At 37.8% G+C, this 12,618-nt stretch overlaps 1 protein-coding gene across 50 annotated transcripts in view; it reads right to left on the bottom strand.

Annotated features, from left to right (window-relative positions):
* Positions 1-12,618, bottom strand: part of ANK2 (ankyrin 2) — a 355,697-nt gene that overhangs the window by 49,137 nt on the left and 293,942 nt on the right. For 14 of the 50 annotated variants that reach the window (XM_040584986.1, XM_040584977.1, XM_040584967.1 and 11 more), the window contains 4 exons: positions 10,485-10,526; positions 9,550-9,585; positions 2,065-2,289; positions 299-397 (listed from right to left, as the gene is read on the bottom strand). In XM_040584986.1, the coding sequence (XP_040440920.1) occupies positions 299-397; positions 2,065-2,289; positions 9,550-9,585; positions 10,485-10,526 (402 nt within the window). The remainder of the gene's footprint in view (positions 1-298; positions 398-2,064; positions 2,290-9,549; positions 9,586-10,484; positions 10,527-12,618) is intronic. The other 36 variants (XM_040585211.1, XM_040584996.1, XM_040585135.1 and 33 more) reach the window with 6 other exon arrangements.

A 12,618-nucleotide genomic window follows, 5' to 3' on the forward strand; every position in this document is an offset into this window, starting at 1 on the left:
TTTTTTGTCCCAGTCCAGGTTGCTTTGCTACAGACATCAAGCACAAAACTAGGAAGATTTCATGCCAAAACAAAAAAGAAGGCCACAGTACTTTAAGAAAAAGATACAAACATACCACCAAAACAAAACCACATACCACAAGGGTTGGAAAATGGTCCACTAAGGGTTAGGTATACAAAATTTCAAATGATAGAAAGGGACAATATCATGGGCATAATGACATAAAAAAATCATATTGCAGAAGGAGGAGAAGAATGGGGAGGTCAGCATCCATCAATTTGTTTCAAGTCTCTCCTACCCAAGGAATTTGGTCCCAGGAGGCCCCAGCTGAAGGATTCGGCTGACCAAGCTTTCTCCCTCATTAAGTGGGGGAGGAGCCGTAGGCAGATGAAGTTTACTGAGTACATCCAAAGCAGCAGTGAAAGAAAGAACATAAATAAACTTTATGTATTTTTTGTGCCAGAACGCCAGTGCCACTGTCTGGTCCACAGAGTGGAAGTTAGGCTGTACACTGAATAAGGTTCCGTCCTAGCAATGACAATTTGGTGATCAAAATCAGCAAAATTAGTTTTGTTAATTTAAATTGGTTTTGCTTATGGGAAGACATTGTGAGTTTTGGCAGTGAATGGGAATGGGATTTGGATCTTGGAATGCATCTCTGCAAACAGTACGGTAATTTTCTGATTTCACTGGCAGTACAACACCTAGAAAAACACTTGTAGGAAGGGCACAAAGATCTGAGAATGAATAAAACTGTGCTATATCCTGGTCTTTCAGGATGGAGAAACCATTAAAAAGAAAATGGGAGACATACTTAAGTTCAATTTGTGTGTGACAAAGATAATGGGAAGACTAAATGTGACAGCACAGTACTACTGCTCTTTCGATTTCTTTCTGCTTCTCTTTAAAAATGAACAACGTGTGAGAAGAGCTAAGTGGTACAAAGCACCTGATTAACCAGGTTGGTTGCTGTTACTTTAAGAGAGGTATCCTGTCTGTCAAAAGGAATGGTTGGCTTGCTCTCACCATCCCATTCACAGTGTTTCAGAACTGCTCTTGATTTTTTTACCAGATTAGAGCAACAGTGAAAGAGCCAAAAGATGTCTTGGGTATGATCTCCTCTCACATGCCATACAAAAGCGGTGGGCAGTTAGAAACCACCAGTCAACTTTTTTCTCTGCCCAAGCTCAATCTTTTAGAAAAAGCACTAACAAAGATAGTGGCTCTGATGACTGCCTGTTGTAACAGGATTTTAAAGCAACTGATTTGTTTCAAAATGTATTTAAACTATTGCTGTTTACAGAGTCACTTTTTTTGCAGTTTCTGAATGAAGCTATTGTAATAGAAGGGGTTCCTTCAATCATCCACTTTTGGATGCCACAGTTGATAGAGAGAAAGTTGGTAAAACAAATAAATACAAGGAGTGTGCATAACTGCTGCTTCCAGCTGAAAAGTGCTAAAACAAGCTCAGCAGCAGACACAAATCTGATCTTTCTACGGGTTTTGCGGCATAGGACAAAAGAAATGGCCAAAAAATTCCAGGGTTGTCCTATTGCTTAATTTAGCAATTTCAACCCCAGAAAAATCAAAGGCACTGTGCTTCCCTGAAAGTCCAAATTACTGATAATACAACACAAGTCTCTGAAATAAGCAGCTGTAACTTGTGTTGTATATGTAGCAGGCTTTACATTTGGGCTTTATATCAGTGCTGTGCTATTCAGACCTTAAATGTAGATTATTTAAATATAGTAAAAACTGCTTTTTCTGGCTGCAAAGGGGTCTTTTCCCACTATAATATCACAACACTGAGTAATAAGTATATCCAAGGAAGCACATTAACCTTAGTACTAGTGGTTAAAATATCTGTTTTCAAAGAAAAAAAGCGTAAAAGCTTTGTGAATTGTTAACTAAAAACTGATTTATATTTCACACGACCAGTCTGTTACCATATGTTACGAACATCTTTTTCTGTTCAAGTCTCGAAAAAGGAACCATTTCAGTGCAACTTGCAAACAGATGAAAATAGACTGAACATTTTCCTTTTGGCCATATGGCACCCCTTACCCAAGAAACTGAGCACCAGAAGGTCCAACTTCAATCAGGCGGCTGGCCAGACCTTCGCCTTCCACCATAGGAGGCATTGTGGCCAGTCTGTGGCGTTTCACCAGCCGGCAAGTCACTCGTGTTGGAGCAGTGCATTTCCGCGGAGGAATAATGATCCGTAGGCCGTTATGTCTGCAACCTCTCATGGCACCTCCACGAGCATCCACCATGAAACTAACTAGGAAGCTGAAAAATCAGGAAATAAATAATTAGATACAAAGCATACCAAAATTCCTTTGGTTACGTTCCACATATGTAACAAACGACGTATGTAAATATAGTGCTTTCTCAAGATGTACAATTAGAAAAAGGCTTTCTCCCATGTGAAGCACCAAATCATGCTAAGATCATTTATTAATTAAACTGACAACTGCTATCTAAGAGTTTTTCACTGAAAATCTTATTTTACAGTGCTGCTGTTGGTAAAAATACGACCAGTCACTAATAAATGCAAGCATACGTGTATGTACCTATTGGAGACAAAGTCAAGTGCACATATCACTGCTCTGTACCTGCAAGCATCTATACTGTAAAGTTGGCACTCTTTAAATATTTTACAAGCAAATACATCGTATTGAAGAAAACTATGTATGATTCAAGAATGTAAAGCCAATTCTGATTGAAGGGGTTGTTGGGATTTTTTAAGGTTATCTATATAATTTCCTAGTTATTTCATAAACTATAATTTTGAACAAAATATTGGTTTTGATTTACAAAAATAACAGATTTCATTCTGGAATGTGTGGGTACAATTTGTAATTCATCGGTGGAGCTAGCACCTATTTATATAAAAAAAACCTACGTGTCATTACTGTTTGCAGAGCGATTTTGGTGAGATGACAATAGCTACAGTCACTGCGTAACAGGTTTATTTTTTGATTTTTGTTTTTCTGTGTTACTTTGCTCAGCAATACAATGTCCCAGTGGAAAACTTACAGATGCAGAAAGCCATCTATAGGGAGCCCTCTTCTAGCACAAGGTAAATTCTCTTGTTTCTTTTTCTTTAAACAGGAGAAAAACATCTCATGGAATTTCTTTTATGCTGAACTTCTTATAGTTCCATATATAACTAACTGGTAGATTTTGATAGATTTATTAGAAAGACTGGGGACATTCTTGGGAAAGGTGTAGAACTGCTTCAATTTTTTTTATTGGTTTATGACTTAGGATCATGCCTGATGTGGGATGGGAATGTCAGGTTGCTGGAAGTGAAAATAAGAGTAGATGAAACAGAACAGCATCAGGCCTACTTCTAGCCACTAAAATAGAACCATCACATGGAGAGTTGCAGAAATGCTAGTGAAGGACCTGCAATAAAGAAAAACCCTTATAACATGAATAACAAATACAGGTATTTTTCCACTGTCCCCTTCAACCATTCTGTGCAACAAATATTGCATCCATTCATTGTCCACACAGCTACAACACATGCTGTAAAAACACAACACTCAACACACCGTGCAAGTCAGAAAAATGGATGATGGAAAGGAGCCACAAGCGCCAGTCAGAAGCACACCATGCACCACGGATGCCAGTCTTTCTCACACATGCAGTCTCCTATTCTACTGCCATTCATATACCTCTAGGTTTTGTTTAGTGTAAAAGTCTGGGTAGTACAACCATTATCTCATTCCTTAGAGGTTGGTGTTTCTGTGGTTTTAACAAGGGGGAAAAAAAGAAAATGAAAACATTTTACAGCTTTGGTTCTCTGGGGATTAACTGAGAAAAATGGGAGCTTCCTTCACAAAATACATACTTTATACATTTTAAAGCACAGATGAAAGAAGAGCTTAAGAGATACTAAATGCTCAATTGTTGCAATAATGCTCTATGGCTTGCACTGCAATTTTCCTTTTGAAGTATGTATGAAGCAGTGTTATCAAAGTGTTTCTGAATTATGTTTCTGAGAATCAGTCCAAGTCTCGATTACAATGGGTGCATTAGAGGTAGTTAATAACACTGAGTGCTGGAAGAAGTGTTTCACATTTTGATACTAATGCTATGAGCAACAGAAATACTACCCCCACAATTACCAGAAGGCTAATGAGCACACTTACTGAATTAAATTAGCATTCACATTTTTCATTGTGTAAGCTGTCATGAATACAACTTTTAGGATTCAATTATTTTCATTATTGACATAATACTCAAGACTGTATACTTTAACAACAAGATCACCTTCTTCCGCTGTCCATTACTGAACTGTTAGGGCTAGGTCATCTGTCTGTCCTATGTCCTCCTTAGTTTATCCCCCTATGTATCCCAGCAATGCCAAAAACACTATGCACTACTAGAAGAATACACACACACAAAAGGTAAGGGTCCAAATCAAATAATGCTCCTTCTGACCACAATAATGGGTTCTGTTGCTTTTAATACAGTGCTTTTTCTCCGTATAGTGATTCCTTTCAGACTAACTAAAAGATCTGCAGTAGTAGTGCCTCCTCATAAACCACACGATAACTAAGGTAACTAGCCTGTGGTGTAGAACCAGTATAACAGCTGAAGCAGCAGGAGTAGTCTCAGGTTTTGACCACCCAGAACAAACTAGTACCTCACCTCACACACACGGTCATAGCCCTGTGTTCCCACCCCTGCAAAACTTGGGATCTGACACAGATGAATTAAAAACGGAGTGTGGCATTTGGCTCTAGTAAACGCTTGCGATGCAAAGGGATAGCTGCATGTGGTCAGGCGTTAAGGGTGCAACGCTTTGTTTCAGTTTCAGTTTACTGAACGTGCCTGGTGGGTCAGAGGAAAGTGTCAGGGAATCCATCACAAGTTCTATCAGTCATCTATCAATGAAGCCAACTATTGCTCCAAAGAGTGGAAAAATGGGCAAAGAGAAGTATTATTGGAAGGTGGACACAAAGATAACCATGATTAGGATAAAAACCGTTAGGACATTATTATTATTCACTGTAAAAACATCTGTTTCTATCATAAAGAAGATCTGACGTGGTTACTGAATAACAAGACATAATCTGGCAATCAGGAGTGTTCTTCACAGTATACACCAAAAACCAGAATCATGCCATACCACTGGAAGAGACCCAGAGGTGACGGGGGAGATTGCTGAAGGGCTCTGTGACTTCTGGGTGAGTCTGAAACCACCTAAGAGACTGCAGGTACCCTTCGGGTGCTGGCCAGCAGAGTGGGGCAAACAGAATAGTGTGAGGCCAGCACAGAGAGTCAGGCCAATTGTAACACTAAATGTGGAGGAGCCCGTTCACAAAAACAGCTATGAAATTTCTGGAAAACAAATTTTGGAAAACTACTATGAATACAGTGTAAAAGAAAAAACTGAAGGGGAGAATTCCTCAGCTCCAGATCCATGGCTAAAAGTCTGGAAGGACAGTACACTGAAGCAGGATATGTCGAGCTGACACAGAATGCAAAAATAAATTATTTTCCACGATATCACCATTTATTTCCCAACATTTTGCTACATTCGTTTTTTCATCCACTCATTTAATCTGATTTATTTTCATCTTTTTTTAAAAAAAACATTTCACAATTTTGGATATGCAATAGAGTCAAGCAAATAATTCAAACCAAAGCATTTTCTGAATCATAGCAGCCTCTTTGCTACATAGTAGGGCATCTGGATGGTGACATTACTGCTCCAGGACTGGAAAAGCTTCGCCCTTTCAAAGGACTGTGTCTATCAATATACAAATAATCCATACAAAATTAATGCATGACATAAAACATGCTTTCTGAAATGTGCGTTTAGGAAAGTGAAAAAATTGTGTGACTAATATAAAGGAAACATAAAATGCAAATTAATTATTTTGTTGCCCATGCACACACACATTGTTTTTCCTCCCTCTGTTTTTTTTTTTTAACAGCTGTTAAGTGACAAGATATAAGTGACTAGGAAGAGATTGTACTGAAAGGAACAAACAAAACTAACAGGAATGATTGGCAGATTAAGCCATCACTCTGGGAAGTAGTACCTTTTCATTATAAAATATCAAAAAGAAAATAATACATAATACTAGCATATGAATGACACTAACATCATATATGCTCCCCGAAGCTTGGGGGTGCTTCTCTTACAGCATGTGGACAGGGTTTTGCTTTACCATCCCTGAGAGGTACCCATTGCATCTTTGCATCGGACTTCCCTGCTCTGACTTTAAAACTTTGTTAAGATCCTCCTGCAAAGGGCACTGGGCACCCTCTGCTCCTGCTGACTACATGGTGCAAAAAGTGACTCTTGGCCAGACTGGAAACTCAGAGTTTACTCCATGTTCCAGCTGCAGGAAGCACTACTGCAAGCACTATCAACCATCTGCGTACAGAGAACAAAGAGGAGAAGGCTCCTTAAAGAGAATCATAAATAGCTGTGAAGAGTTCAAAAGAAAAAAAAAAAAGATGATAATAAAAGGGGTTAAAGGGAATCAGAAAGCTCTTACAGGTTATCACTAGAAGAGGAGACATCCTAAAAAAATTAGGCTGATAAATGTTCCTTACATGCTTCTGTGATAATTTGTCTGACACTAAAAGAAAATGTGAAAGAAAACAAAATAACTTACAGGAAGTCCATGTAGATATAATAGCTACAATTTTCACCAGGGGTTGAAAATGGCAAAACAGGGGAAGGAAAACCTTAGTGGGGACTAAGTATGGTTAGGAGAAACAAGGTAGAACTGAGGAGAGGGAAAACAATATAAATAGGAGAAAAATTTTGGACAGCTGTTAAGCAGGAAAACATTCTTGTGAGCCATTTAAAACAAAGGTGGCCAAAGTAAGTGAACTGACTGATCAAGCAATGCATTGAAATTACATGTACTTCCCATCAACAAAAGTCTATTTCAGAAAATGTTTTAAATGTCCTTCCTATAACTACATATAGGGGAAGCATCCTTCTTTAGCACTGCCTTCAGTTTATCTTGGCAACCCATGGCAAGAACTTACATTCAATTGGGTGACAGTCCAAAATCAAAGCAGATTATGGGTTAAAGCAGCCAAGTCAAAATGTGTATGTCAGGGGTGACTAAGGCAACGAGACAATCTTTTTCAGTACTAAGACTGCCTTTGAGTAAGTTTCATTTTCTGCCAGTTTTAAAGGTTCAGTTAGAAATGATGCATGACACAAACATGTGACCCTGACAGTTGCACACTGGATTGACACTGAGCTCTCCTGATATATAGCAAGGTGGTAGTCCAATATAATAGCCAAATCAACGGGACAAATCAGGTTTTGGGAAATTGTTGCCTTCTCTCCTTTAAAGAGAATGAAGAGGAAGTCAGGATTATTTTCTTTTTTTTTTTTTTTAATAAAGAACAAAAGCAATTTTTTCTAGGAATAAGTTATAGACTTCAGAGGAGTCTATACACGCTTCTGTTAACCACATGGTTAGCAGTTAGATCAAGCATCATCCATTCTCCTCTAATTTCTCAATACTTACTTATAAATTAGAGGGGCTATTTCACTCTTTTTAATTTTAGAGCAATTAAAACTTACATACTTGCCATATGAAAGGCAACTATATCAAATAACATTGGCTACAGCATCCTTCTGGTTGAGGACATATATAAAAAGCCCCTAAAACTTTCAAGCTGTTTCTGTGCCTTCTACAGAGAGCAGAGGAAACAGCAATGGGGTTTCTAATGGCTCCACTTGAACAAAACACAGACAATATAGATGTATTGGATTTATCCACCTTACAAGGACAAAAAGTTGTGGTGTGTTTTCATGAAAAATCTGTATTTCAGATCTGAGTTACTCTGCTGATTTTATTCACATGGAATTAACTTGGGTTTATTCTGTATCTATGCTCAATTTGAAAGATAATAGCAGAATGAACAAATAAAATTTAAAAAGGATGTGTCAACACCAAGGGGTGTAAGGAGATACTTGTGTGATTTGTGAAGAATCACTGTTATGTAAAAAGCTTTGCAGAAGAGTCACAGTTCCAAGTGGCTGCGAATGCAAGCATGTTGGCACTCAAACGCACTTCTCATTCTGCAGCATCCTTTGTAGGGCCATGCAACCCTAGCATCGTGAAGTGTCTTTCTAGAACAGGCAACAGTCCTCTGAACACACAAAACCAGAATAGGCAAAATCAATACACCCACCACTTTCATACGGTCAGTTTGAGTACAATTACTCTTTCAAACTAGCTAGGCAGGCACACATGCTCTCATCAGGTAGCAGGAAACAATAAAAAGCTCTAACTAGAGCACATACATTGTAGGCACATTTAAGAACTTCTCTGCATACGTCATCTTAATTTTTAAAATAAATTGGGAAACAAGGAGATAGCAGCATTCAGTGTTAGTCGCAGTGTGAAGAAGCAGAAACAAACAATCAGGGTGCTTCAGCCATTGTAAAGTGTTCAGCTGGAGAAGGAAAACTGATAGAAAGTCTGAAATTAAGAAAAAAGGCCTCAGTCCAGCTCTCACTGAAGTCAACTGCAAGTCATTCAGCTACCTCAGTGTGCTTTCCATCAGGCTGCAACTATGCCATACATAAACAAGGCAAAATACACATTCCAGGAGGACAAAAAACATGATCCTACACAGGAAGCCACTAGAGTATTGATTTATGGTAACATTCTCTTCACTAGTCAACTACTTAGAGACTGAGTGACATGACCTAAAAATATGGGTTTGTAGCTTGGGGTTTTATTTAGCCATTTAATAATTTTGGACAGCTAAATATTTAAGAAGAATTTCACTTTTCTGCAGTTATGTTAAAGGAGATGAAGAGGTATTGTATCAATAAACACTCAGTTTGCCGAGTAAAGATAATCTCCTTTGGGAAGGTACCACTTCAGGTGTGCAGGATGCAACGTGCCAGTGATTCAACCACTGATTAACTGAGGTCCCACAAAAAATATATGTGGCATGAAAAATTACATATACTGGGTCTTTGCTGTCATTCTACTAGTTCCAATATGGGGGCACAATTTGGAAAATAGGACCTAGGAAGTGGATCTGCAAAATTCTTTATATAGACAAGTGAGATGAAAGTCCCCCTTTGTAATGTAACAGTTGAAACTAAACCCATCTATAGTGGTTTGTGCTGGATTATTTGGGATGGAGGGGGTGGTGGTGGGGTGTCCTTCCTTTTAATAATATTAAACCATACCACCAACACAGAAAATGTAATGTTAATTAAGTCAATGGTTAAAACAATCTAGGAATGTATAAGGAGCTTTGTTAAGATATTATGCTGCAGACTTACTATGTATCCAGTATTTTTTATAAGAAATAAAGGACACAGCAGATGGGACAAAGTGGACACAGTGTGTAAGAAAAGAAATAGGGCCATGTGTAACTATCACTGCTAGTCAGAGTAGATTATCATTTTTTTTCCTCTTGGCTAACTTGCACTATCAAAACACTAAAGCATCCTGAAGTGAGGTAAGAGAGGATAAACAGGGTGGGTGAGAAGTGCAATGTATTAAAGAAAGAAATTATGCAGAAGTTCACCTGCTGTTGTCATGATCAAGACATGGAGAAGAGCATCTGCAATAGAATAATGATTTAACATCAAAAAGGAAAAGAAAGGGAAAAAAGAATGAGTTAAATAAAATACTGAAATATTGGAAAAACTAAACAGATTTCTAAATTAAATACATGGACATATACATATGCATATTCATTACATGTGAGAATGTAGGAGTGAGTATGGAAAATAAGCCTATATAAACATCCTTGGTTACAAACAGTTACTACTACAGCAGTAAAGCTAGAGTGATCTGTTTTTTCTACATACATTCTCAAACCGGGAGTCAAATACCTAAAATGTGCAGTTAGATTCTGAGTAAATCTTCCAAGAACCAGACCGGGGGGAATGCTGTTTGGTTTAGGTATCCACATGTGCAATCTGGACCATGGTTTATCAAAGGGTAAGATATCTAAAGTAATTCCACACAGCGTTTCTGATAACACAATAAATCACGATTTTATTTTCTTCCGATTTCCTATCAATACGGTCTGTCCTCCACTTTCTGGCATTTCAACATGTTTCTTGTCCTCCTTTTGTTCTGCACTACAGAACGACAAATGTCAAGCTTTCAGTTTGACCTGTTCAGGCTCTTAGTAACGTGTCACATGGCCAGTTAGTTTTCTGATGTCATTTTTTATTGTATCTATCTCCATTGCCATTTTCTTCCACTGACATGAACAGCAATTTGCTATTAATAAAACATACCTGCTGTTTTTCCTTATTGTAACTTTCTGAATAAAGGTCATAAAGGCTACAGTATAATTTGAAAGAATTTAGACTTTCAGATTTTAGAAATGACTATCAGCTGGTCGCTGCCAGGTCCTGTTTCCATAAATATTTCCAGGAAATTAATCTCACATTGGGAAAAACAATATTATGGATTCAAAATACAACACTTGAAATATATTTTGTTTACCTTGTTAGCAAGGATCCAGCCTCCTTTTTTGCAGACATGCAACTAAGAATGATAATTCACATTATTTGTCACAGTTCAAGCTGCCCACTCCCTCATCCTTCTCCCTTTTTCACTGATGGAAGCAACAACTTCCAGAAGGGTAAACTCACTAATAATATTCCAACTGTTTTGTTTTGCCAGATACAAGCATTGATAAGCCTGGATCACCTGTTAGTCAAATAGGGACTTCTTCATCAAATTATATAAAAGAAATCAGAATTTTCATTAAATAGAAATTTTGCTGTGAGCAAGTCAGAGCTGGAAAAACTGCAGAGCTGCTACGTATCTTGCTCTAGAAAACAAAAGCAAGTTAATATCAAAGCATGAACTCAAAGCTCCTTCCTCACACTGTGTCAAGATTTGCCTCTTCTCTTATCTACCGTACCTTCACATATTTGTCAGTAAGATTCTTTTTCTTCACTGTATCACCAGAACCCAGGTATGAGAACAACATAATTTTGCACATAATTTATACTTTAAAATCTTAGTCAGCCTTATCTTTACTATTCACACTTACTTAACTACTGTGGGTGATAGAGACATAAGATACTGTCAAGCAATGTCTAAATGCTGCAAGTGAAAAGAAAATTTTCAGTTCAGTGGGTTTTTGCCTTCCAACTTGATGAAAATATGTGTTCTTCCACAATATAGGATATTGTGAGATAGAAGCTTAAAACTGTGAAATGCATTTGCATTTATTTAGGCATCAGTTCTGTCTCTCCTAACACTTCAGCAGGATATTATACATATCCCCTAATATTACCAGCAAAGCAACAAAACTCTATCTTATTGGATATTTAGCACCCAAACTTTCTGGCATATTCAGGGATCCTTATCTTTGTTCAGTATGTAAGATCAGATAGTTTTATCAGGAGAAGCAAACCTGCTTTGCTGAAAGGAAGTTTAAATGCAGGAATGCAGGAATTGTTCCTTCAGCCAATGTATGAAACTCTTCAGAAACTGTTAACTGTGTAAAACGATCAGGAGACGCTTATGTTGAGACTTGAGCACCAAAAGAGTATTACCTCTTAAGAGAGAGTAACTTTCCTGTTTTTGAAATGGCTGCCCAAGACACTGACCAAAGATCTTGCTTTTCTTTCCTTGTTGATGAAATTATCAACATACTGGGGCAACAGTTACATTTAAATTTGAAATGGATGGTTAAAACATTTTCCCTTCCTGAAATTTCAGACATTGGAGAAGATTTGGTTAGTTATGCAAAGGCTGAAATACATGCCTGTGAAATTCCACACCAAGAGAACAGTTCTCTATAAATGTATCCTTTTGCCTGGGGGTGTTGCACTGATCCACAGAAACACTGCCCTACCATGGGAGATCAGTAAGAACCCAACAACAGTTTGGGGTTAGCCACTGAAGTAGTACCAGGAGAGAACAGTGTCATTTTTCTCTGAGATTGCACAGAATACAAAATTAAGATCATCTGTGCCAAAGTGATTACTGTCCAATACTATGCCGATGTGTTACTTTATAAAACCACAGTCTGAATTCAGTACATTTCCAATGTCTTGGGCAAAACCAAGACCATACTCGATCAAAGCCACTAACAATGTCTCTATAGGATTTCTGTTCACACACCAAGAGTTTTCTTCCATGACAGATACATACTACCTCAGTGTGTGCATCTGAAATGTCAACAGTGTTGCTAGTTTGCAAGAACGAAGGAGGCTGTAGGTGACAAAAGGGGTGTAATTGACAAATGTATTTGTTGTTGCAGCTAAGCAAATGCAACAATCATGCACACAGTACTTCTCCAATTGTTTCGCTTTTAAAATAAGGTCTTACAAGTGAAACTCTAGTAGTCAATGTATTTTCCTAAGAAAGAGATGTAAACAAGATGCACCCCAACAGTTTACGGTAACTTAATGACTTGGGCAAACCTAAGCAAGATGAAGTGTTGTAGAGCCTTTTTCAAAGGCTGAGTAATCATTATTATAGGTTTCTTTATTACAACATTTAGGGGTATGTTAGTTGGTATGTATAAAAACAGAACATAATTTGTGTCTTGTTAAATGTCACTGTTTCATACAAGGTTGCAGAGAGCATTTCTCCTTACTAAAATCACATATTCTTATCC

Source organism: Falco naumanni, chromosome 1, assembly GCF_017639655.2.
Source record: "Falco naumanni isolate bFalNau1 chromosome 1, bFalNau1.pat, whole genome shotgun sequence".
Lineage (NCBI taxonomy): Eukaryota > Metazoa > Chordata > Aves > Falconiformes > Falconidae > Falco > Falco naumanni.